Genomic DNA, 24,639 nt, shown 5'->3' with positions numbered 1-24,639 from the left:
TGACCTTGTACGTGTGCGGGGCACGGGTGGCCGCGGGGAGGACGAGAGTTTATGTACTGCACGGGGCGGGGTGGCAGGTGTTGGCATTACTGTATCCGGACACAGAAGCCTTTATTCGTTTAGTCATTCGGTCTCAGGTTAAGTGCCAAACTTGTGAATGTGGGGCTGCTACCTGGCCTGGAAAGAAAAACAAAGTCTTAATGCGGCAATGCTGTTCTTGGGTGGAAAGTATTAAGGTAGAAAGAAGCAGAGTGGGGTCTCTGCTGCTGGGCCAGTGGTGGCCTCTGGAGTGCCTTTCTCTGCGTTTGGTGGTGTTGCAGGCTGTGGAGGTGCATATTTTGCTGTAGTGGGCATTAAATAAACCACTTGATTTACCTAGAATGCAAACATGCAGGGATAGCTGTACCATAGAAGAAGATTTGTATGAATCTCTGTTGAACAAAAGCGCAAGATACTTTGTCCTGGTTTTTTGGCTTGAAATACTAAATGCCTGAGTTTGAGGGTGTGCTTGTCTTTGTTCTAGGGGTGGGTGAATTTGGGGATCTCTTCCCACAGTAGCACTGAGCTAGACCTTATCTCCTTTTGCATCAAATGGAAGTACTTCATTGCCAGGCTTCATTGGGCAGGAGAGCTGAAATACTTGGTGTTCAGAAAACAAAAAAAATCCTCTTGCTCTGGGATTTCTGAATGCCTAATGAGCAGTGACTACTTAAAGTGACTTGGTCAACTGGGTAATATTACTTTTGTCTGAAAAATTTCTCTACGTCTGTTCATGTAAGATTATGAAAAAGTTTAGAGAGTGAAGTGTTACTTTCTCCTTTCAGATCATAGTGTGCCCATTGACATAGGTATGGTCATTTTGACATCCCACAGAATAAATCCACTCCTCCCAGGGCTGAAGGCTTGCTATGCTTCTGTTTTTCTTCTCTGCACTGCGTGAGGTAATGAGCAACAGAGCTGTCATGAGTCTAAAGTTAAGACCATGGCAGAGCAGCTTGGGGGCATTTATAATACCTGAAGCTCCTTTTAATTTATAGAGAAAAATCCTTTAATTACTGGATAGATGACAAATATGAGGATCCAAGTGAGACTTTTGAGGCAAAGCTTAACTGCTTATAAGCTGGAAGTAATCGTGGCTCTCCTTGCTAATGAGGTTTAACATTGGGACTACAGAGCTGAGAAGGCAGACTTGGGAAAAGACAACGTGAAAGACTTATTTTTTGTCTGCCCTGTGAAATACCAGCCTTTCCCTCTTGGCCTCCTTACCCTTGGCAGAGGACAGGTGCCATGTGCTGAGTTATTTTGGCCACTGCCACTTCGTGCAGCCCTGTGTGCTTGTGTTGTGGTCATCTACATAACTGCTGGTCTGCTCTGACCTTTTCTTCTCAGACTTTCACTGCTTCATGCTTCAGAGTGTGAAGGGGGTGCCATGTCCAGCTCTGGATTCAGGTGATATAAATGGATAGGCTGTCCCAGTTCCATGCAGGAAAAAAATGGATTTTATTTGTCTCCACAAAGTCTGCCTTTTCTGAAAACGGTAACAAGGTTGCTGTGGTTTGATCACTGTTAAGCACAAGCAGAGTTAATTATACTAGACAAAAAAAAGAGCTTAGAAATGTTGTTATGGAAGTCCATATTTAATCTCTCCCAGTGGCCCTTTACTTGCTTAAAGCTGTGCTACAACCTTTCTGATTTCCAAGACTATTGATTGCCTCCTGTGTCTGAAAATGCATTTAATTCTGTGATGCTTTTGCTGACAATAGGTCTTCCTTTTCACATGGAAGAAATGTAGACTATAGATATTGCTAGAAATTGATTGGGAGTAACTTCTGGTGGCTTGGAAAATCTTAGGTAAGAATAACATAAGCTGTGTGCGAAAGTCTGAGTTGCGGAAGGCTTTAGAGTCCAGCAGCCTGCATCCAGCTTTCAGCTTCCATAGAAGGTTGCTACCCCACACGAGTGCATTGTTTTTTCTGCTCTCTTGTGCAAAGAGTATCCTTTTCTAGTAGGACCATCAGTTAATGAAATACGTAAGGAGAGCAAAACATGGAAGAAAATGACACTTCATTCTACAAACTTATCATCAAAAGCTGGCTTTTATAAGCATAAAGATGAAGTTGCTGAACCCAGGATAAGGCTGCTAGCCACCTCTCTCAGTAATTACTTAGACTGGCAATAGCTAAAATTCAGATATTGCATCTCTTTTTCCCTCTGGCACTTTCTGTCTGTGAGGCTATTAACCAGACAGTTGCTCTCTGTGTCTCTTCTGTACTGCATTGCTTTCCCCTGTACTGCTTGTGGGGAGGCTGAAAAAGCCTTGCCGTCTCAGCAGCGGACTTGAAGTCCACATATACACAGCATATACACCAGACACCTGGGAGACTGCCTTTTTGTCTTCCTGCATAAGCAAATGCTCGGCGCTGCTGGAGGCCCTTGTGGATTGCTCTTTACGTAGGTGTGTTCATCTCTGGGTTTCTTGTCTGAATTCCCTTCCACGGGCAGAGAGCGAATACAAAGTGAGTTGTGTGGTTCAGGGAAGCAATACACCTGGACTCAGACTGGAGTGTTTTAAAGGGATGGAGTGGGGAGACTGGGATATTTTGTGACCTGGATGGATCTGGGAAGTAATGCTGGCACTAGTTAATCTGGCTTGTCATTTTCCATTTTATTTACTCCTGACACTTGATTGTCCGAGCAGGCTTTTATACTGCGTTCTCTTTGTGGCTTAGGCTGCTCAGCAATGCTGCAAAATCCTTCTAATCCTTTTTGCCATCCATCTCTTGCAATGAAAACTCAATTGACAAATTGAATACTTGAATTTCAGAGAGCAAGTGGGGATTCGGGTTTGAGAAGAAGGAAGAATCAGCAAATATGGCAAGACCTTTTTGGGACTGAGGGACTCTTACAATAGGTGAATTAACTTGTGTGCTGTATCTTGACAGCTGTTGAGGGACTTTGCTAGTACCAGGGATCTTGTCTCCTTGCACAAGACTTCTGCAACTACCTGCCAACAGGTGCTCAAATAGAAAAAGACCTTAATGATCTTTTTTTCAAGAGATAATGAGGATGCATTAAAATTGTCTGTCTTGACTTCTGTGTTATAACTTTGCTGCATGGCAGAGCCCTATGTGGCATAGCACTGAAGTAGAAGCTTTCTCAGCTAGTGTGCCTGGGTTCTGCAAGTACTAGAAAGCATTGCTGCCATGTGTCTGGCCTCACGTGTGTTGAAGAAGGATGTGTTCTTGGGTGCTCTGATCTGAACCAACTGTGCTGGTTGCAGTTCTGGGCAGCGCCTTCAGGAATTGAAAATGGCTTCAGGATAGTGGTTGAGATTTACTATGCTAACCATGCTTACTGCTGCCAAATGCCTCACAGCTCCAGAGCATTACTGTAATTACCATGGGCCCTGATGGGATGCACCCACGGGTGCTGAGAGAGCTGGCAGAAGTCATTGCTAGGCCACTCTCCATCATCTTTGCTAAGTCGTGGGCAATGGGAGAGGTGCCTGAGGACTGGAGGAAAGCAAATGTCACTCCAGTCTTCAAAAAGGGCAAGAAGGAGGACCCGGGTAACTATAGAGCGGTCAGCCTCACCTCCATGCCTGGAAAGGTAGTGGAACAACTTGTCCTTGGTGCTGTCTCTAGGCACATAAAGGATAGGGGGATCATTAGGGGAACTCAGCATGGCTTCACCAAGGGGAAGTCATGCTCAACCAACTTGATAGCCTTTTATGAGGACATAACCCAGTGGATAGATGGTGGTAAAGCTGTGGATGTGGTCTATCTCGATTTCAGTAAAGCATTTGACACGGTCTCCCACAGCATCCTCGCAGCTAAACTGAGGAAGTGTGGTCTGGATGATCGGGTAGTGAGGTGGATTGTGAACTGGCTGAAGGAAAGAAGCCAGAGAGTGGTGGTCAATGGGACAGAGTCCAGTTGGAGGCCTGTGTCTAGCGGAGTCCCTCAAGGGTCGGTACTGGGACCAGTACTATTCAATATATTCATTAATGACTTGGATGAGGGAATAGAGTGCACTGTCAGCAAGTTCGCTGATGACACAAAACTGGGAGGAGTGGCTGACACAACGGAAGGCTGCGCAGCCATTCAGAGAGACTTGGACAGGCTGGAGAATTAGGCGGGGAGAAATTTAATGAAATATAACAAGGGCAAGTGTAGAGTCCTGCATCTGGGCAAGAACAACCCCATGTACCAGTATAAGTTGGGGACAGACCTGTTGGAGAGCAGTGGAGGGGAAAGGGACCTGGGGGTCCTAGTGGACAGCAGGAAGACCATGAGCCAGCAATGTGCCCTTGTGGCCAAGAAGGCCAATGGCATCCTGGGGTGTATTAGAAGGGGTGTGGTTAGCAGGTCAAGAGAGGTTCTCCTCCCCCTCTACTCTGCCCTGGTGAGGCCGCATCTGCAATATTGTGTCCAGTTCTGGGCCCCTCAGTTCAAGAAGGACAGGGAACTGCTAGAGAGAGTCCAGCGCAGAGCCACGAAGATGATTAAGGGGGTGGAACATCTCCCTTATGAGGAGAGGCTGAGGGAGCTGGGTCTCTTTAGCTTAGAGAAGAGGAGACTGAGGGGTGACCTCATTAATGTTTATAAATATGTAAAGGGCAAGTGTCATGAGGATGGAGCCAGGCTCTTCTCAGTGACATCCCTTGACAGGACAAAGGGCAACGGGTGCAAGCTGGAACACAGGAGGTTCCATATAAATATGAGGAAAAACTTCTTTACAGTGAGGGTAACTGAACACTGGACCAGGCTGCCCAGAGAGGTTGTGGAGTCTCCTTCTCTGGAGTCCTTCAAAACCCGCCTGGACGCGTTGCTGTGTGATATGATCTAGGTAATCCTGCTCCGGCAGGGGGATTGGACTAGATGATCTTTCGAGGTCCCTTCCAATCCCTAACATTCTGTGATTCTGTAATCTGCTAGTGAGAACTGATCTTTCAGTGTTGCAGCTCTGACTGGGCTGTGGATAAACCAGTCTCCTGTTAGGGCTAAGCAGAACTCCTACAGGAGCGTTCTCATTCTCCTAGTTCTGGTGTCCTGTCAAGAAAAGTGATCTGAGCTTGACTGTCCAGGACAGAATACTGGCAGCACAGGTTCTTCAGAAAGCCACATCTGGACTGCGAATGATGGGGCTGGAACAGTAGAAGGAGAACAGGCATTTTCTCTCTTATCTTGGAAGGAGTGACCTATTACTCTTGCTTTTAAATATGAATGAACTCATTCTCTGTACCTCAGTTACTGACCATATGGTACTCCTGGTAAAAGTAGCAGATGTTCCTCTCTTGCTGTGTTTTGCTTTGTTACACAAATTCTTTGTTTTCTTTCTACCCTGTCTGCAATGGGCTGTAATAGTGTTCAGCTCCAGTGTATGGGTTTATTGCCCTGAATTTCTAAATGTGCACTGACAAATAAGGCGGGGGCTGCATTAAAATATTGCTTGGGTCGTGGATCTGATGCACATGTGTATGTAGGTGGTAACTGAACCCTGCGTTCTGGGTCAGTATGCTCAGCTGAATAGTTTCTCCTTCTGTTTCGCTGTTACTTATGGCCTCTGCACTTTGTTCTTCAACATAAAATGGAATGTTCCACTGCACCTTCTTTGTGGTAGTTTGGTTTGGTTTTGCTAGTGAATGCAATTTCTTTGCAAATCTGCATCACTTTGTATCCCAGAGCAGTGTTGTTATAGTGAGAGAATGGGGATGTTTTTTGCACATAAGTGGTTGTTTTCTATATTCTCCCTGCCAGTATAGTTGTTTGTCCTCTTGTGTACTCATGAACTGCTGTTCCAGTTTAGTAAGGGAGAGTAGGCATGTGGTTGTCGACTGCAGCAGACAAATGTCTATGAGTGCCAGATAGACCATGGCATCCCCCAGTCTGGATGCAGGAATTAAAGGGTTGCACACACAAGGAGTTGTTCCCTGTTGTGTGTTTATTTGCATGGGGTATGAAGCACTTGACACAATACTAAGAAACTTTAGTCCTTGCTGGTGAGAATGACTCAGCTCTTCGTGAATCTCATTTCATGTATTCTTAGGAATCCTCATGTGGGAAGGGGCACATTGCTTTGCTGCTGGAAATCTGTTGCTCTAAGGCAGTGTCAAAGGCTGGCTGAGCCTGTGCTGCCAGGCTGACCTGTGTGTCCTCTATCACACATGCAGCTAGAACAGGTGGGGTTGTGAACCGAGCCCTTTGGTGCGCTTCTTGTCTGGGCATAGATAGACAGCTTCTTCTCCTTTCCCTGTAAATCTAGCAGTGGTCAAAATTTCGTTCTTTCCAGTGTCCAGGTACCCTGCCTACTAGTCTTCTGTATAAAGATACTTATCTTTACACAGATGTGTGTCAGTTTTGATGTATTTACTAAGAAGGGTGTCAGACAAAGAAGAATGTGGTGGTACATTATTTTAAAGAACTCTGGAATGGGGAGGAGGATTTGCTGTTAATATCAAGGAAGCTGCCATGGTTTAATAAGAAAAAACTTCCACAGTTCAGTGAGGTATACAGTGATGGGCTTGCTTAAGGTGAAACAAATACTAGTTTTATCTTTCCTTTTTGAGAGAATGCAACTACCAGCTTTCTCCATATATAAATGACTGGAACAGTTCAAATTGTGTGTGCGTGTGTTTGGTCACTGAATAATGTGATACTGAGAAGAGGCACTAGCACAGATTTTGTGACCAGTCTGTTGATGTCTTGTCTCTTGCTTTGCTTTGGAAGGCTTATGGCAGTGGCGTGGGTCAGTTCCCCTTCGGTGACAGCATGAGCCTCTAGAGGAGGGATTCTTTCTTTCTGGTAAAGGAAGCAGAGGGGGGGAGGTGATTATTTCAGGGCCCAAGGGGTTTGCCTCAGACCACGCACTAAAGAAAGATGCAGTACAGAACTGCCCTTCTTGTCCGTGCTCAGAAACCATTAGTCCTTTCTGGGAGACTTGTCTCTGGGTGCTCTTGGGCTGGCTGTTTTCTGTTTGGGCTATAAGTCACCTGTGATGGTGCATTTGTACAGTGCTGCTTAGCATGTGAGGGCTTGTAGTTGCTACGTTTGGTGAGACAAGGTGATCTTGAGACAAGGTGGTCTTGCAGGCAGCTTTAACTGCAAAATGCGGTAACTTGCAGGTAGTTCTGAACTTAGTGTGGCCTCTTGGAAGAGCCAGTCAATGGGCCACGCTGTTTTAAGCATCTGCTTGCATAGAAGACTGAAACCTATAGGACTGTTTGAGGGAGGAAGGGTGCGTTTGAGGATGTTGGGATTAATGGTAGAGTTATTCAGTTATGATAGATTGCTCTAAAATTTTAATACTTCTCTTAGTAGAAGACAAAACCACAGGAGTGAAACCTGCTGATGGCTGTGTTTGGGAGCGAGCTCAGGTTCCCTGAGAATCCCACTGGGGATTCTGGGCCAGTTACAAGGATGGGCCAGTAACTGGGCCAGTTAGAAGGATGCAAGGAGGCAGCGATTTCATCTTTGTCCTTAATCAGAAGAGGAACAGCTGCACTGAGGGTGGTGAAATGCAAGGAAAGGCCAGATAAATGCTAAGACATCAAGAACAGACAGAGATCTCTTCTTAATATTCTTGTTTGTGTTACAAAAGTTACCACAGTTTTCGAGGTGTTGCCAGAATGTACACCCTTTGAACAACAACAACAAAAAAGCTTAAAACTCTGGACAAGATCAGTGGTCAAGATGACTGGAGATGTCGCGTAATGAACCTGTGTTCTCTGTCCCACAGCTCTCAGTAGTTTACTCCCCACTGCCTTTGCAGCACCCCATTGTCCGTGCTGCAGGCATGGTTTGACTTACTATCAAGCTTTGAAAGATATGTTCAGCAGTGGCTCTTGATCCGAGCCAAGAAGGGGGTGTACACTCATGCATAGGTTCTGTCTCTTAAGGAGGCATGACTAAACTGGGGAACAGTTTAAAAAAAAAAAAAAAAAAAAATCAAAAAAACACTACCTGCTCCCATCCCCCCCCCAAAAAAACAAACCAAAACCTTCACCACAAAACCTACACGCTTTCTGAAAGTACATCTGGCATGGGAGAGGAGCCAGTTTGCTCCTTTTTCCCTGGAGAAGGAGATTCCCATGTTCCCAGTTGTAGTTATTTAGAGAAACCTGATGCAGGTGTCTGTATGGTGCTGAGAACCCCTTGCATGAAGGAACATAGCCTCCACTACCAGCATGCAGCTCATCTCTGCACTGAGCTCCAAAAAGTGAGAGCACAGCTCAGCCCTTGTTGAGGGGGTGGTGTGCCCACACAAGTCTCACTAGATTACTAATGCTGCAGCCACACAGGACCTTTGCAAAATGCACAAAGTAACTGCCCTCAAAACCTTACAAACTCATTCCTCTATGCCCAGGGGCGATTTTTTTCAGTCACGGGAAGTCCTGGAGACATTGTTAATGAGTTCAGCTGAGGAAATAGCACACGGAACTGTGGGAGAGGGAAGGCTCACTCTTGCGTGCAAAGCATGAACTGGAGCGTGTGCAGAGAGGGTAAGGAGGTGAGGTAGTAATATTAAGAAGGAATGAAAGGGAAATGAAAGCAGAGGTGAGGCTGTATTAAGACTTGAAGATGAGGGGAAGGACCTGGGAACTGGAGAGGGAGAGCCATTGGCAAGGAAAGTCTTAGTCTTTACCCATTTCATAAATCTGGTTTTATAAATTAATAAGTATCAAGCTCATGTCAGTGACTGTAGCTACAAAAATGAAAAGGGAGTTAAATATTTACTGATGGGAATTTGAGGGAAGCCTGTTTCCAAGCAGTCTTGCTGTTTGGTTTTTGCTTCTGAGCCAAATTATTGGCATGTTCTGGGACAGAAATATCTCATGTATCTGAGTGACCTTTTAATTTCCTTTTCAATCTTCTGAATCCACTGTAATGAACAAAGAAAGCATTAAGAACAGGTGTGGTGCAGATTTTATTGAGTGTTTGCAGTAGACCAAATAGCTCGGGATTTCTCTGGGTGTTACATAGCAAGAACCTGCTCTGAGAGTAAGGTCACAGGGAACCAGTCATGGTTCAGATGAAAGAGATGGTTTCTCTCAATGTGATGATAGCTCATGATATCTTTGTAGCAGTGATCTTTTTTGTTCCATGTTTATACAGCACCTAGCACAGGCTCCGGTTTCTGCCTTCCTTTGGCCTGCAAATGCTAATGAGGCAAGAAGTGCTTGTGAAGGGCTTTTTTTGCCTAGTCACATACCTGTTTGAAGCAAAAGTTTATCCTTTGTCACGTGCCCCAGACTTCCTGCATGCATCTCTTCCCTTGCAGTAACTTCCGCAGTGAGTCATAACAACTAGCTGTAATGTATAAAAAAAGTATGTCAAAAAGCATGTGCTAAAGCGAATAAGGAATGATGTTTCAGCCAAGAGGCTTTCATTGGGTGAGGGGGTGAGGGAGGTGCACGCAGCGGAGGAAGAAGCAGCATGAGATCAGTGGGCTTTTTATTGCACAGCATGAAAAGATCCCACAACTAAAATCTGATCTAATGTTTTCTTCCTGTGTGTCTTACCAGGAATGTTTTTCATGTAAGGCACAGGAAAGCCTGCTATAAGGAAGCATGTGGCTGTCAGTTATTTCAGAAAATGTGCCTCAGCATTCAAACATAAGATAACAGACCAGATAGACCTGTGTAGCTGCAGCCTTTATTGCCTACGTTTATGCTATTTAAAGACTAGTCTTCTCCAGCTTGATTCTAGTGAAATAACAGGCTTGCCGTAAGTCTGTTGGCTACTTGTAGGTGTAGAGAATAAGCCAAGCGTTGCTGGGGATAAGCCTGACATTTCTCAAGTCAACATAATTGCATTATGCAGCTGATGGTAAGCCAAAACCCTTCCGTAAGGCCTCTGGAACTCTGGTTTGACTATTGGTAAACAATTTCTCATGCAAGTCACCTATACAAAGCAGCCCACAGTTCAGGTGTGCTTTTAAAAAGAAGCGTTGATTATGTTAATCACTTCTCTGAAGTTCAAGACTGGTTCATTCCCCTGATACTCTTTTTCCCTCATACTTTTTTCCTGGTGGAAAAAAATTTATGTCTAGGAAATTGGGATTTAAGCATTTCTTGTCTAAAGAAGCAGAGGATTCCTTTTTGCCTCTTGAAACGAAGGTGTTTGCGGACCTTGGGTTAATCTTCTTAAACTCTGAAAATAATTCCAGCTCTTAACATTGGCTAATTCTGTGAACCAGACCCTCCCAATATTGATGATATTAAGGCAGTAACATGCATGTCCCCTGTTCTAGTCGCCTCAGGTTTTTTTAGGCTTCTGCAAGGTCTGAGAGTCTCATTGTACGTTTTGCATCTTTCTTTTGTTGCAGTCTTTCACATTACCAGTATAGGTCTTAATTCACCAGTCTCAAACCTTTTGCATTTTATGTGTAGGCCTGGGTGAACACTTGTGAACTGGGATCCCTCTGCATATCATCATCTGTTGATGATTGGTTTGTAGGTGAGCTCTGAAGCCTGCTCTCAGGAATGCACAATGGGCCTTGAGCATTACCGTGCTCTGAAATGGCATGGCTCTCACAAGGCTGGCCCTTTCCTCTTTTTGCATTTCTTCATTCTCATCAGATCAGGAGTCTTTCCTGTGGTTAGGACTCTGATGGTCAAGCTTATTTCCCCAGAAAAGAAAGAAAGCAAAACTTTCAGGTTGAGCGTGTTGCAACTGCTGACACTGCAGACCATCACCTGCTCTGCTTTTCTCCTTGCAGGTGGAAGTACCTGCAGTGTTTGCAAGGGATAGTTTAGTGTTCCCTTGATGATGGTGGTGTTGAGGGTGTACCTGTCCACTCTACAGAGGCCTCCCTCCTGAGAGCCTTTGCCTCTTGAGAAGAGTGACTTTTTGTCATGTGAAGCAGAGTTCTGAGATTGAAACTGTCTGTTGGTCTAGTGACAAAACCCAACAGCTTTCTTTGGTCAGAAATAAAGATTTCTGAATGGGAATGCTTTTTCAAAGAACTGGAACTCCTGCCCTATTACATCTGTTTCATAGCAAATGTAACCTAAATATAATTAGCTGCTTCAGATTTGGTTTGTTTGCAAGGAACTAGTGAAGACCAGATGTCTTTGATGTAAATAAAGCATGGCCGTGCTTGGCAGAGAAGATGAAACTTAACCTTGGTCTCTCAAAAGTAAGTTGTTGGGCTCTGTCCTCACCAGCAAGTGGTCCTACCTTTCAAAAGGGCATTAACAGTGTTTCAGTCGGATTTCTTTCCATTTGCAGGGGTGGTGTGAAGCAGCCTTTGCAGTGATTCCCAGCCGCTATACTCGAGTGCCTCTGAGAAGCGTGATTTGGAGATGGTGGGGGGTCTGGAGAAGGGAGGTGGAGGTTTGGCTGTTGCTAGAGGCCAGGAAAAGGGATGTGGCTGTTGGAGAAAGGGCTTCTGATAGCCGTTGTGCTCTGTAGCATGCTGTAAGGAGGTGGTTTCCTCAAAATGTGCCTTAATGGAGCTATTTATTTTCCACAATGCAGGCTTCTTTTCATCCTCCCCCCACTTCCCTCTGCATGTGAAGCAGTGACTCTGCTTCATGAGGAGCCTAGATCTTAAAATGCAGAGGGAGACAAAGAAGATAGTTTGCTGTCCAGAGCCAGTTGTTGCTTGCGTCTGTTAAATGCCAAGTTCAGCATTTTCACAAAATGAAGCTTGTAAGTGGCCTCTTAAAAGACACTGGTGGAAGCCCGGACAGTTGCAAATGACAGACCACCAACTCTCCTGGATACTGCTGCTGTACATGACATTCACAATACAATATTTCCCTGAACTTTGTAGGTGGAGCTACAGATGACACGTTTGTGTTTTTTTTTTTTTTTTTTTCAACAATTGTTTCTCCATGCATTTAGTGAAGAGAAGTGAGGCTAGCTTAAAAAAATTTTTTTTGCGTATTAATTTTGCTGTCCTGTAAGCTCTTGTAGCTGATCTCTTTGTGCTGCTGCTTGGAGCACTATGTTGCAGGTGAAAACATGAAGAGGATGACTTTTAAACTAGCTTGCTTTATACTAATTCTAATAACCTTTATTTAATCAATTCACTCTGAGGGAACCTTGTCTCCAGAGACAGGAAATTGCTTGAGCATTACTGGCTGTGGCAGGACCTTCATATTTATTTGCAAAACGTCTGGGAGGGAAAAAAAAAAAAAAAATCAGTCTTCCTTTAAAGGCAGTTGAAGCTGGAGTTGCTGTGCTTTGCCCGGGAGGCTGAGTAGAGTTCACTGGGAATTCTGTACTAGAATGCTTTTTCTTGACAAATGGTTTGATGGCTTGAGTGTACTTGCACAGGATGCTTGCTGGTGCATCAAAACCCCAAGCAAAGCAGAGTGACCTATTTCGCAAGTGGATGTACTACTCACTTAGCTGCTAGTGGCTTGGCAGAGTTGTTTCCTACCCTGCAGATAGCAGAGTTAAATGTGCCTGCTCTAAAATGCCCTTTTTAGGGGTAATGGGGAAGGATCTCCACTTCTCAGCTCTGTGTGTGCAAGAGAAGTGTGGGGAAGAGGTGTCTGGGGCAGCGTGTGTGGTATCCTTGATGTTCATGTGCCTAGCCTGTTGATAATGAATATAAGCATGCTGGAGAAGTAACAAAATGCAGAAATCCAATGAGGACTATACTTTCTTCTTGCTTGTTTTTCATGGAAGCTTGCCTGGTAGCTGGCCCATTCAGGGAATGGAGGACTATGACTAGAGCCAGGAGGGAGGCAGCACCTGGGAGCGGTGTGCTTGGCTGAGGGACAGCAGGCAGTATGTGTTGCTCTCAGGGAGGCAGCTGCTCAGGTTACTGGCAGGATGCTTTACCTCTAGCTTCTGGTCCCAGTGGTAAAGAGGCATTGCCTGTGGCTTTATCTGGGATTTGTCTTTGCACGTGTGAGTATCAGGAGGGAATCTGATCTTTGGGAGGATTTTCCCTGGAGTTTTGAGGCAGACTGGACAAAGCCTGGCTGTGCTTTTGCAGTCCTGGGTAGTCTAGTGAAAAAGTCAAGGTGTGAGGCAGAAGGTAAATAACCTGTATCCTCAAACTTTTGTGTGTATCTCCTTCTGACCTGGCATTGGCACATGTGTGATTCTTGCCTCCATGCAGCAGCACTTCATAGCCTTTCTCACTGTTGCACGAAACTAAGATTTACTGCCAGAGCAAGTTGCTGACTCTTGCTGTCCTGCTTTGTACAACTTTTTACCTCTCTCAGCTTTGATTTCATTTGACTTCCTCTAACTAGACAAGCCTGTGTTGCCTTTGGCTATCATCGAGCACTTTCACCAAGCTTTCTGGCTTTTAATCTGCATGGAAACCAGGATGCTCAGAGCCCTGATTTAGGGGGAGGGTTTAGATCTAGAGCATCTTTATGCTTAGTAAATTATTTCTGCCACACTTTAGTGTGGGTTGAAAATGAAGCTGGTTCGAGGAGCAAGAAGCCCGTGAGTGTTGTACAGGCTGCTCACTGAAGTCAGAGAGTGGTTCCACACACTATAGGCTTTGGCAGCAAAGCTGAGGTGGGAGTTTCTTACCTCTCTGCAGCTGCTGCTTCCAGTGGCCCCAGAGCTGTGCCGGTGCAAGGACTCAGTTTTCCCAAAAAGCTCCTGAAAGTTGCATCAGCATTGTGGAGAGGACAGTTAGCTGGGAAGTGGGTGCGGGAGCAGCAGCATGGGGATGTCTAGGCACCAGGAGCAAGGAGTCATCCTTCAGCCAAGGTAGCCCCGCAAGCCTGTAAACACTCGGATGGTGGAGGGACAGGCCTCAACCCCAGCTGGCTCTGCAAAGGGGCAGCGCTGATGTGCAAGGGGCAGACTAGGCTACGGGTCAGTAAAGGCTGAGGAACCATTGCTGCTATATAAACAAGGTGCTGAGAGCTGCTGAATGAAGAGTTACTACCAGGCAGTGTTCCTTGGCTGCCTCAAGACCCTTTGCTTAACATTTTCTTTGAGTTTCTGTTTGGTAGCAGCTGGGCAGAGGCCCCTCCTCAGGGAGCTGACAAGTGGCGATCCCTGTGACACTTGCAGGGTGGGTGCTGTGGGATGGGTGCAGGAGGCTGTGGGTGTGCTCCCCCTCCTACTGCAGGTCAGAGCATCCTGGGTCCCACCTCTGGGCTGTCCTAGTTCCAGCAAACAGTGTCCACATAGTTTGTTTGGTTTTTTTTTAAAATATTTTTTTCACCAATAGCTATGCTTTGTAAAGTGTAAATGTCACTGAGTCAAGTAAGAGAAAAGTTGAAGCTTCAAATTGACCTTCTATTGAGATGCAAATTGCAGGTTTTATTTATGACAGGTTTTATTCTGCGGACTCTTACTTCTCTTTTCTAGCATGCTTCTTTTCTCTCCCACCCCAGTTTCATGGTGGAAATCTTTAATGCACAGCCTTTGAATGGTGGTTGTAGGTCTCAGGAAGCCAGTTTGCCAGGGAAAGGGACCTGTCCTGGGGATTCTACTTGGAGTGCTTGGTCTCCTTGTGGTGTATGTGTATGTCCCCTGATGACAAGTAATGAGCAGCCATCCTTCTTGGAGTGCCTCTCTGGCTTGATGCTCCTAGCTTGTGCTGCTCAAATCAGAATATAATTACAACTGATCCCTTGTTAGAAAATCAAATTAAGCATAGCCTGTTGAGGGAAGCCAGTTAGAAAGAAAAGGCTGTGGGGGTCTTCTGCATAGTGATGTGTGCTCTCTGTGAGCTGGTAATTGCAAGAGTGATTTAAAAGAAAGGAAGGACTCCTATTTCCCACCCCCTCTTCTCTCAGCCCTTGAGTATTGACTTTTGAGTCAATATGGCACCTTGCTTAGAGTCTGAAAGCCTTAGGGTGAGTATTGGGATGGATGCTGGTGTGCCTGCTGCTGGTGAGGGTGCCCAGCTGGGGAGCCTGCCAAGGCCACCTTCTGCAGCCACCCTTGACTGTGGCCTCACGGGAGTGGGACTGCGTGCAGGCGGTGTGCTCGTCGTCCTGCACTTGTAGTTGCAAGGGGTTTGAATGGCAACACAAAATTGGAATTTTCCTTTTTCAGTTGTACGCTGGCAAGAGTGATGTGGCTGGGCTCTGCAGAGTGAAACGTGCCCAATGCCACTGTGATAGGTCTCTGCCACAGTGAGGGTTTGGGGCAGTACATGTGCATCTGTGACATTAGCACACTACATCCTAAATAGGAAAAGCAATAGGAAACATGTAAGGACTTTATTGCTACTAAAAAAGAAAAGGGGAATAGTGAGCTAATAGGTACAAAACTGAGCTGTGGTGCTGAGACAATTTGAAGGCCTGCTTTCCCCCCCTGCCCCTTATTGAGATGTATTGAAGCAGTTCTCTGCTGTGTTAGAATCCCAAATGCAGTCTTAAAGTCAGAACCAGAATTTGAAACCATGCTTTTTAACTTTCTCATTTTGGTCAATGATACTAGGCTGTTGGAAGATGAAGTTTTCAGAGGACTTAAGGGGCAGTCTTTATTTCTCAGAGCTTTTATGTGTGTGTGTTTATCTTTGAAAACACCTTTGTGCTGACAGACATCTAAACATCAAGGATTTGTTAGCCTGGAACATTCTGATATTACAACATGTATATTGCAGAGAACTTTCTATATAAACTGTGATACAAATAATAAGCACTGCACAGCAATTGTCATCATCCCTTGGAAGTGGGTGAGTAGATGGTTTCATATCTGGGATGGCAGCTTCTAAACTTGAGTTGTGTCTCACAGCTGTGCTTTTGGGAGTAAACCTAAGAGTGCCTCCATCTTCTAGTATAGTTCCTTATTTAAATGTCAGACTGGTTCACTGAAGTTTATAGAGAGAGAGCTTTGATAGGAAAAAGATTTCCCAAATGGATGTCCTCTTCAAATGGCTGTGCTGCCTGGTGGTATTGCAGCTGTGTGTATAGCAGACTGATGCTTTTAGCCACATCAGTTGAAATGAAAGCACAAGTGGTAAGGATGGGGAGAAGAACGTTCTAGTAGTGAGGGATTATAAAATAAGCCTTTACTGTACGTGGGCCTTGTGGTGCATTCCCTGAAACAGATTAACACAGCTGCATAAAAGAGAAAAGCATCCTGGATGTACAAGTGACCGTACCAATCCAGTGCTGCTTCGAGAACCATGTTCTTACCGAAAGTAACATTTCAAGCTTGCATGTGGTTTTGAGAGGTTCTGCCTTTGCACAGCTTTTCTTTATTCTCCTTCCCTGAAGCCATTTCAGTTTACTGAGTTTTCTTTTTTAGGAATTATTATTTTTGGAAGGCATTCTGGAACATTTTGTGCATATGGTCCTCTGTAACTGCTGTTGTACTGATTAAAGCTGAAAGTATGAAACCTAGCTTTTCTGATGCAGTGCAGCAGGGGAAAAATGCTGGAACAATAGTTTCCGAAGGGAATGCTTTTCCAAATAAAGACATTTTTTTTTTAAAAAAAAGAAACAAAAAAACCAAACAAAAAAAACCCCAAACAACCAAAAAACTGGGAAAGGTTGCGTGTGAGATGTGTTCTCCACTATTGCTCAGTCTCTGCTTTTTCCCATAGATTGCATAGATGCCAGTATGCTTAAGAAAAAAGAAAATCCCTTAAAGCAGATCCAGCACTTCCTTTTTGAATAACTCGTTTCTTTTCATTCGCTGGTGCCGTGACCACATTGCTATAAGCATTTTTGTAACAGCACAGAACTCTGCCATGCATTGGAGTTGTGTGCATTAACCTGTCTAGCTCTCCACCCTGCCTCTCCACAGCTCTGCTTTTCCTTGCTACTGGTGCCTGGAAGTTCACAGCCTTCCCCTAACTAGCTTGTCCTTCCTTATTTGGAAGGGCAATAAGATTTTGATCTCTTATCTTCCTCCTCCCAAGTCAAACAGAAAAAATTTCCAGTGAAATTCTGTGACTTTCAAGGAAACTTCTTAAAATTTGAGGAGCTAATGATATCTAGGGCTTTCTCTTGGACTTACCAAGGCAAGGAAAATTGGTTTGTTTTTTTTTTTCAGTCATAAAATTAAAGTCTTCTGTGACTGTGTCAGACCTGGCATGACAGCCACAGTACTGGGAAATGGGGAAGGATCTTCACAAGACTTGAGACTGTTTCTAACAATTTGTCTCTGACTCTGTTTCTAAAAGTATGGGAGCGGTATTTACAATAATGAAAACCAGGTCCTAGAGCAAGCCCTGCTGTGGTGTCCTCTTTACACTTTAGCTATGCAAATTGATGAGTCTTGCAGGTTTATTCACTTGGGGTAGGAGTGTTGGTGTGCCTTTCTCAGTTGTAAGGGACTGGCTATCCAGTAGTGAAAACTCAGTTTCGTGGCTTAAAGCTTAAGTGTGCCTTAGTGGGGCTGTGGGGGGTTAGGCCCATGATGTTTGTCTGAGATTAAAATGGAATTTCAGAATTTAGCCTGTCCAGCAAGCTTCTTTCTGAGCAAACTAATGTTCACTCTTGAAAATGTGAGTTTTGCATCACCAGCAATTGTGCTGGTGTTTTAGAAACCTTCATGAGAGAGAGGAGGTGAAAGCTAAACCAAGATATTTATGTGAAAGAAACAGCTGAATTTGCAGGTCATAGGCCAAACCCTGCGGCACAGTTGGGGAATGAGGAAGGAAACCCAACAATTCAAGTTGCACTACAGGCTGCAATCAGGTCTTGGTTTGCAGGAGGATGTGCGCAGATTCCAGTGTCTGGAACAAGCAGCTCAGTCTCCCCTAGTGATTCCCTCCTGTAGCAGGGGATGTGTGCACTTCAGCCCTCTGCTCTATGCTGTGCCAGTGCTATGCAGAAATCTGCCTTTTTGTAATTCAAAGATGAAGGTGTAAAATGAAGCTGCCAAACACAAATGTTCTAAATCATCTGGTTACACTGAGGCAGCGGGGAGGAGCAGCGTTGCATGGGTTGTCTGTTTTTTTCTTATTTCCTCTTCTACCTTTTCCAATTATCCTGGATAACTGAGAATTGGCTGCGCTAAAAAGTCCGATAATTAAGATTTCTCTAAACTGCCTGCAGGTAACTTTGAATGCTTTGTTTTTTTCTTTGTGTCTAGTTTAACTGAACGGTTTAATTGAATGGTGAAGTTATCCCAAAATGTTGAAAATATAATTCTGTTTATAAAAACTTTCAATTAAACTGGTTTAGCTACAGAAAGTAAATAGATTTAGGGATTTGTTTCCTCTGCTGGCTCTTGGACCTTATTTTTCTGTAATTTCTCTTATTAAGCAGCAAGAGGATGACTTTTTTGTTTTAAAGCTTGACTGCTCATTGAAAGCAGACAAAATAAGGATACAACAAAAGCAGCAACTAAGGGCAAAGGTTAAATCCTCTGAACCACACTGCTCACGTTAGGTTCCACCTGCAGCGTGACCATGAGGCAAGAACAATCCTTGTGCTTAGCCTTTCAAAAGGTATGCTGTGCGCACCCATCACTCATCCCACTGCCAAGACCTTTGTCGTGTGCGTTCAAGAGATAGTTTTCCGCTCACACAATAAGACTCAAATTGTTTGCTATGTGGATAAAATAGCGATTTCTGATGTGTGTGAGGATAAGTGATTTTCTTTTCGCAAGTTTCAAGTATGGTATTTAAAATCCAGCCAGTAGCATTCCAAACATACTGAACGCTTCCTTAAACAAACTGAAGAATACAGGTTGGAGACCTGTTTTCATGCAATGGTGACACAGGACATAGCTGTGCCAGGCATCCTGAGCCACTGGAGAGCCTCAGACTGTCCCATCCACCCCCCTGACATCCCATGTCCTTGGTGCACCAGAACTACCCAAATCTGGTTCTTTTTCATGTCCTGAGCATATGACCTTCCAAAGAACACTTTTCAGTGGGGACCTAGGAGTCCTGCTGTGACGAAATGGGGAAAAATCAGAAAATTAGTTGTAATCCTGGGAGAATGTACGCGTGCTTATGAAGGGATCTTGGAACAAGGGACATGAGTTGGCAGCTTCTGAAGGTCTGGAAGATAAATGACAGAGGTCCCCGAATGGCTTGGCTTAGAAAAAGCTCCTGCCATGTGCGAGTACGTCATCTTTGGAAATGACTGATTGTGGTTTACGAGTGAGCAGAAAGTCTGGCCTGCATGGTTTCAGTGGAAGCTGAGGCCTGCTTGAGGGAGTTCATGTAGAAGCTAACTACTGCTGCTTGTATGAGCAGGGCTGGCCATGAAGCAAGGGGGACTATTGCTGAAGCATTGCTAGGAAGGTTGCCTGATGACAAGACTTCAAGAAGAGGAAGAGCCAGGGATGGCTTTAACCCGTGAGCAATGAGTGCTTTTTCCCTTGTTCATAGCATTCACTGAGAGGGTGTGTGGCTATTGACTTTGTGGCCATAGAGGACGGTTTATTTTCCTGTCTGTATTTAGTAGGTGTTTTTCAAAGCGCATATGGAAAAGAAAGCAAAAAAAAAAAAAAAACCAACAACCCCTCTATCGACTGACGTACTGTTAACAGAGAAGAATCTCGTCTCCTCACTGTATTTATGGGATCTGCTGGCTATACTAAATATTATCTTTGAAAACATCTCTGTTTAAACTTAATTCTCCCATAACCCTTCAGCCTAGGCTGTGGCATGTGAAACGGATCTGAAGTGTCCTCACTCCAAATATTTGTGCTACTGGCAGCTTCTGCCTCATTGTTTCTAGGATCCCTTAAAGAAACCAGCCTGTTCCTTAATGCTGTGTGTAAACAGGGAATCACTTTGATTGAACCCATGAATTGCTAAGCTGTCTCCCGGAGAGTATGTCTCTGACAAATGTGTGTGCTCTACAGTGCACTGCAGTTAACTTCTGGAGGTGGAGGCCTGAAGAGTTGTTGTGGAAGCTGCTTCTCCCTGAGCTGTAGGTATAAGGAATGTACTAAAACAACAGTCAACTTCCAGAGAATTGAAAGTCTGTCTAAATAGCTTCCCAACCACCAGCTCCCCTCTGTGAAGAAAGGATACCTTCTTATCTAGCCAGAAGCTCTTTCATCTTCTAATTTTGCCAAGGAAAAGTCAAGTCTAGAAACAAGTAACTTGGCTGAAGCCCGAGGGAGGATCCTCACAGGTGGTACCTATGCTCATTGTCTCCTAACAATTCTGAGGAGTTTATCTTCCACTAAATGGTTTTGCTGCCTTTGTGTCTCCTTCAAATCCCACACTGAACTGAATCAGCTTAGTGGGATGTTACTGTAGGCATAGCAGCGGCAATTTACAGCATTCCTTGTGGGGCAGTCCCATGCCTCTGACGGACAGGATCCCTGATAACCTGGGGCTCAAGTAACTTGGTAGCTGAAAAGAGATGGGGAAACCGTGCCTGGCTTTAGAAGAAAGAAGAGAAACAGCGCTGTGCTTTGGAGCAATCTATTAGTGAATCGAGACTAAGCAATAACTGATTCCCCCAGAAGATATTCTTGTTTTAGGTGTCTCTAACTTGGTTGTTGTTCAGATGCCAGAATTGGACTGCTGACTCCCACGTGCAATCTTAGGGAGAGGAAAATGCTCTGGGGCAAGGTAGCACACCTCAGGCGGCTCAGCAAATTCTGTGATAATTGCATGCCCTCTTCCCTACCTCTCCTTCTGACCCCTGATATGTCACCTGACAAGCACTGTTCTAAGGGCAGGGAATGCCGCCTTTTAAAGATACCTTGGCAAGACTTGCAGAGTTCGTTATACTAATGAGGCTTCATTAAATTTGAATGGGGAGGACAGACCTGTCTTGATCTAATCAAAAGGACTATTTGCTGAAGATGGTGCACTGCTTTGTCACAGCTGTAATTCAGTGTAGAGCAATGGCTCTTAAAGAAAGCGGCCAGCTGTTGGCCTGGAGTATAGGCCAGCTGCTGGCCTCTTCCAATTGAATTTGAACTTAAAATCCATGTGGGAGATCTGACTTGAGAGGAGGGGGCAGATGTACAAACTAGCTGGCTTGTCTTTCTTCAGAGGAATATTTTTTCATTCCATGGTATGAATATTCCATGGTATGAATATTTTTTTCATTCCATGGTTGCTGAAGGCATTCCAGCAGGTGAGTGGCAGCATCCCTGCTCCTTTCTGCATGATAGGAATTTGTTGAATAAAGCATTGGCTCTTCATCTGTGAAAGACATGAGAAATCTATAGGCTGTGCTACAGGCATAGAGTTGGGATAGCTTCCCTTCTCTCTCTCCCCCTCCAAATGAGGCAAGAAACAAAAGGGGCAGACACAGAGTTTATTGTCACATCAGCTCCAGACTTGCCACATGGCAGTTTAAATGTCATCTTGAAATGACATTTGGAGGCGGGGGTGTATGCAGACAAAGAATTCTTTTTCAGTGGAGACTAATGGACTTGAAAGATCCAAATTTTAAAGATAGCCCTTTTGAGAAGTAAATTTGAGCAAAGTAGTGACATGGAACTAAGGAAACCCTTGTCAGTAGGATGACTTCCAGGTTCAATGACAAATCTACATATTCCCTCCCATAATGCAGCTTCTTTTTTGCCAGAGTAATTGGAAATGTGAGTTGTGGCAGTTTGAGTTGTGTGTTTCTCTGGTCAGTGCTGGCGTGTTGACTTCATCTTGGAAGTATTTAAGGATATGAAAGTCATACTGCATTTCCTAGGAGTGGGAGCGCTAACCCAGGTCTCCCATCTGTTCTCACAGGGTACGAAAGAGTACAGATACCCACATCTGCACCTCTCAAATTTGTTTGGAGTTATCCAGCAGTTCTGAATTTCTACAGGAAACTTGGCCAAAAAAAAAATAATCCCCCTTCAGTATGAATATCCATTTAACTGAAGAAGCTGTGGCTGAATGGGGTTTCCCTCAAAATTAAAAGTATTCCCGAGGTCAACTGCAAAGAAACATTAATTTCTACAATTTTTTTTTCCCCTGAGAACTTTAGATGTTTGTGTAAGGAATAGCGTGATAGAAGTATTGAAATGTGGGGGTTTTTGAGTGGTTTTGGTTTTTTGGGTTTTGTTTTTTTTCACTCCATCACTCACACAGTTGTCTTTATCCCAGTTTTCTCCTTCCTCCTTTGTAAAACCAGTACACACAGATTTTTAGTCCCAACTTTCTTCCATGAGCATTGCAGTTACGTATGATGTTTTTATTCATCCAGATCCAAAAGTTAGCATTAGAGGTCTTGCAGATTAAAGCCATACTAGGTTGGTGGGACATGTATTCTGCTGGGTCTTTTTCCTTCATTAAAAATAGGGGCTCAACTTTGTGCTTTCTTGATTTCCCAACTGCATTTTGTGTGTTTGTGTACAAGTCTGTTTTTGCTGCGACAGTGCCTGATAGGCTATGGCTGAATCCCTCAGGCATGAGCAGTGTCACATCCTGCAATTTTAATTGCTATGCTCTGTGCTGTCAGAACATTATACCTGAGGTTTGCAAGCTGTTTTACATTCCTCCTCAGAAGTGTGTGTTTGCCTGCCTGCTGGCTGGCTGGCTGTCAGGTTTGCTGTGCCTCTCCAGGTGGCTGAAGAGGCATTTGATTTATTTTTCCTAGCTGTCTAGTACAGTCTGCTGTATCTTGGAGACCTTCTGAAAGGTGGTGGGGGTGTACAAAGGCTGGCTCTCTTGAAATTATTTTGAAACGAATTCTCCAGATGCTATATCCTCTGGGGTTGTCTTGAAAGGAAAAGCTAAATTTAATTGTAAGCTAGACGCTCTTCACACCTGAAATATTAGGGGGTGAGTGAAAAGTTCTGGTCTCTCTCTAATGCAGCTACTTTTAGTATTTCCTGTGTGGAAGATTGTCTTTTCTGCTCCTGTAACCTTGTGAACTGTGAATACTTGGTAAGATTCCCAAATACTAGAACATGCAAAAGGTAGCTCTTGTTTGATTCTGAATTTCCCCTTTTCTTCCCCTCCCCAGGTGTTGTAGGTGTTTGGCTCAATACTTAGTGTTTCTTTCTTTGTCTTTGTTTTTGTAGACCAAGGTGCTCCTGATCAACCAGATCTTTCAGGATTTTTTTAAAAAGAAACTTTGGTGGGTAAAAGATGTGCCATGGAATGGTAGCACCAAAGAGCAACACAGGATCGTCTCTTGCCTTGACTAGCCATGGGTTATTTCTTCTGCTAGTTTTCTTTGGTACCTTTATTTTGGAAGCACAGGCCACAGGTAAGTGAAAACTTTGCATGTGCTGCAGGGATGGGGAGATGTATAAGTATGGAGGTGGCCTTATGTTTTTATGGGGAAGCTGGTGATGGTTGATGCATTTGTCCACACCTTTCAGTGTGGAATTTTCCCTGTGAGAAATTGTTACTTGTTAAGCAGAGGGCAGTGTCTGAACTGAACGAGTCTTGCATATTAGTAAATAATGCTTGTCCTTTACCCTGTCGTTTTGATTCCCCCAGCTTCTTTCTGCTCCATTCTCATCCCTTCACTGCAGCTGGGGGCACTTGGCCTGTCTCAAGAGCATGGACCACATTTTGGTTGAGTGAGATTCTCACATAGACACTCTTATCTGTATGCCCCGTAGCAACTGCTCATGTGAAGTAGTTTTGGAAGCACATGCTGTCTTCAGCTCTTTGTATGGCTGATAAATCTGTTCAGTGTTTCCTTGTGTGCTGTCTTCTGACACCTCAGCACCTGCTAACTGTACCCCTCTATTAGATCTTCTTTGCAGCTTGAGTTTTTCCCTCTCCCCTAACTTCTTGGTGTTTATCTGATGGACAAGTGTTGTGAATAATGTAAATAGCAGTGCAGTGGGATGATAATGTAAAATGTCAGCAGAGATAAAAGGATCTGCCTCTTTGAAATGAGTGGAAGAAGAGAATATACTGGATACTCACAAGGTAGTACATGATGTGAAGTACGTGCTTGTTTACCTGGTATACCGGGTAAAAAATATGTCTTTTCTGTCAGACCAGCCATGATGTAGTTTTTGTCTGTAGAGAGATGCCTGATCATAAGTGGCATGAGATGGAAGGAATAACTTTGTGTGCTCTTGCACGGAACCTTGAAGGAGAGTAGTCACAAAAAAGCATGTAGATTTGACTTCAGCAGCTGTTACAATGTAGAACCGTAGCTTGCCTTTGCAAACAAAACCTTAGCTTTCAATGTAACTCTTAAGTCCTATTTATTTGACCTATCATGGCACCTGAAAATGTCCCAGGACCAACACTCCTCAGCACCAGTGAAGCTTGAATTGGCATCTGTGTGGTAGAGCAGAATAAATGTTAGTTGCCAGAAGCACTCAAATCTGAGGTGATCCTATGTGGAAAAGTCTGCTGGTGCTGGAAACTGCTGGAGAAGGAGTTGATCTCCTTTTAGTATTTCTGGCTCTTCGAGTTGGAAGGGAGAGGCTGCTGAAATCAGATCTACCAGACTTGTATGTCTTGTTGGCCTGATTTTGGCTTTGTAGGTAATGAGGGGTTGGGGGACACACATGAGAGAATGACAAATTGGCAAGAACAGATAGTGAGAATGGGAAAGGGACGAGGTCTTTTTGGATCTGGTCTATCGTTTTTTCCACTCTTGCTGTTATTGGTGATAATGTCGCTGCCTCATTTCAGATGTAGGCCTGTCAGATATGCCTGCCAGCCTGGGGCTGGAGTGCACCATCCCCATCTGAAACTCCCATTACACACTGCAACACCTTCAATTGAGTCTGTAGTCAGTATGCAAATGCCTTGTGCTGCACCGGGCTGCTGGATGGGGAAATGCAGACACAATACTGGCAAGCCTTTTTAGTATCATTTTTGAGGCATCCAGTCACGTTAACGAAA

The 24,639-nt window shown here is 44.4% G+C and overlaps 1 protein-coding gene across 2 annotated transcripts in view; it reads left to right on the top strand.

The window, feature by feature from the left end:
- SUSD6 (sushi domain containing 6) overlaps nt 1–24,639 on the top strand; it is an 87,351-nt gene that overhangs the window by 15,145 nt on the left and 47,567 nt on the right. For both annotated transcript variants that reach the window (XM_068398570.1, XM_068398572.1), the window contains exon 3: nt 22,842–23,029. In XM_068398570.1, coding sequence (XP_068254671.1) covers nt 22,909–23,029 — 121 coding nt within the window. In that variant the 5' untranslated portion in view covers nt 22,842–22,908. The remainder of the gene's footprint in view (nt 1–22,841; nt 23,030–24,639) is intronic.

This window comes from Nyctibius grandis, chromosome 4 (genome assembly GCF_013368605.1).
Source record: "Nyctibius grandis isolate bNycGra1 chromosome 4, bNycGra1.pri, whole genome shotgun sequence".
NCBI lineage: Eukaryota > Metazoa > Chordata > Aves > Nyctibiiformes > Nyctibiidae > Nyctibius > Nyctibius grandis.
Note: the sequence above shows the minus strand (reverse complement) of the source record. Positions and strands in the feature narration are given on the sequence as shown.